The sequence below is a fragment of the Prunus avium genome, chromosome 5 (genome assembly GCF_965620075.1).
Source record: "Prunus avium chromosome 5, drPruAviu1.hap1.1, whole genome shotgun sequence".
Lineage (NCBI taxonomy): Eukaryota > Viridiplantae > Streptophyta > Magnoliopsida > Rosales > Rosaceae > Prunus > Prunus avium.
In genome coordinates, this window is record NC_142288.1 from 20,060,011 (window position 1) to 20,062,192 (window position 2,182).

Genomic DNA, 2,182 nt, shown 5'->3' on the forward strand with positions numbered 1-2,182 from the left:
CTACAATAATAAATTTAAAGCTACTAATAAATATCTATATATACACACACCATTCAATGATCCAACCATCAAACTTGTTTGTGTATACTTAAGATCGTATACCCCAAAAATCGCAAAAAATAAACATTCAGAGATCTAGTGAGACGCTAAATCCTTTCTGCGACAACTTAACTGTTTTCTCGCCAAACCGTTATAGCGAGACGCTATCATCACCTCGCGGTAGAATAAAAAAGTATTCAATAAAATGCGTTATAACAATGGCATAAAATAACATGAATTCAAAAGATTTGGCTTCATAATTGAAAATAGCATTATACTCTCCATAATTCAAAACAACATTAGCCTATCACACTTCAAAACATTAGCCATCATAATTCAAAATAACATCATGATAAAGATGACTGACTGATATATCAAGTGGAGCCTGAGCTCATTTTCTCCATGAACTCCTCAAAAATTTTTTGCTTCTCCTCCATTACTTTGATAAGTTCACGTTGACGATTAAGGTCTTCTTGTTGGCTCTGAATAATTTGTTCGAGCTCTTTGTTATGCTTAGAGACATGTGCTTTTGATAATGATCCTGAAGGTCGAGGTCCAAATCCGCATCCCTTAATATATCCTGATTTTACACCAAGAACTTTGGCAACAATTTCATCATCAGTTATTGTTTTAGTATCACATGTTGAAGTTTCAGCTCGTATAGCAATCATCTCTTCCTACAAATAGAATGAACATTATAAATCACATGTATATGTATATATGTGTCAAATATCAAGAAATGAAAGAAGAGATAATGATAAAGGAAATGAATGTTGAAAGCTAAGTCGATGGCATGTCAATTCAATAGCTCCAACCATGATACTAATTCCCAAATGTTTGAAGACTACAAATATCACAGTGCTACTAATTGTCATAGTAGATATTTATATGACTACAAATATTTGCAGCACAATAAAAACTCTTGTTATTTCAACATGACTTAATATAAAAGAATAGTAACTCACAGAAAAGTGGATAAGAAATCCACTTACAGGAAACAAAAACAAACACATTAGAGAGAACAGAAAAAAGAAGCAAGACAAGGCTATAGAAGCAGCAGCTTTTCAGTCTAAAACAATGATTAAAAGCATCAGCTTACCCATTTAGATTTTGCTCCAATGTCCCAACCATTTTTCTCGTTTTTATGCAACTCTGCAAACTGTTCAATTGCACCTAATTTCTCCCCAATTTTTGTAGCCTAACACATTGACAAAAAATTTAGTATTTGTATACAATTAAGCCTAAAGTAATGAAGATATGTATCTTACAATCTCATGTTGATGAGCTACGAATGACTTTGATCCTCCTTTGTGATTATACGTCAAACCTGACCTATTCTTAGCATTCTGTTGCGAACGTTCCTGAAAATAAATAAAAAAATATGAATTGAAATAAAATATGGATTGCATTGCATCAATTTTAATCACGGGCAAGATAATTATATTAAGCTAGAAATTCTAAGCATTATATGTGGTATGAAAGTGAGATTGAAAGGTTACTTCCAACCTAGTTGCCGAATCCTTCACATCAGTACCTCACAAAAATTTCTAAAACTGACACAAATAAAATCATAAAATAATATTGACGTATATTTTTAGTTAGCATACTAATGGAAATGTAGGATTTATCCATTCTATGTTATTTGTGATTTCTACTACTCTCCAACTTTCATAAAGTTCAAGCAATATAGCAGCCACCACAAAATCATAAAGCCAATTGAAACAATACCTGGAACTTGGTAGTAGAAAAATATTTACAAAGGAAATTCCATTGCTCTTGTGTAGATACTCCAGGAGGTTTGTTTTTTTGTGCCTCTTCCATAGTTGAGTACTTATTGAAATACTTTTTCAGCTTGTGTCGAAAATCACAATACCTTTTCTGAAACTTCGTCATAACGAATCTATGAACATGAGGCAGAGACATATCAATGTCGTACTTACTCTGCATGAACCAATTTCAATTTATAAATGTTATTTTCTGTTTGTATTATATAAGTATCAAATTTAGTAAATGAAAACCAATTATATCTTACTGTTACTCTTTCAACCAGCTTCTCCACATCCTTCTCGTTAATGTCCTTCCATTGCTCCACATTCAGTGGTGCATATGTGCGAATTATGAAGCCAAGATCGTTCCCAAACAT

At 32.4% G+C, this 2,182-nt stretch overlaps 1 protein-coding gene across 1 annotated transcript; it reads right to left on the minus strand.

Moving 5' to 3' along the window:
• Positions 1-413: 413 nt before the first annotated feature.
• LOC148294484 (uncharacterized) lies at positions 414-2,182 on the minus strand. The gene is made up of 5 exons (XM_088253769.1): positions 2,072-2,182; positions 1,768-1,980; positions 1,308-1,400; positions 1,139-1,237; positions 414-716 (listed from the first exon to the last, which is right to left on the minus strand). The coding sequence occupies exons 1-5, from the start codon at positions 2,180-2,182 to the stop codon at positions 414-416; spliced, it is 819 nt and encodes a 272-aa protein (XP_088109895.1).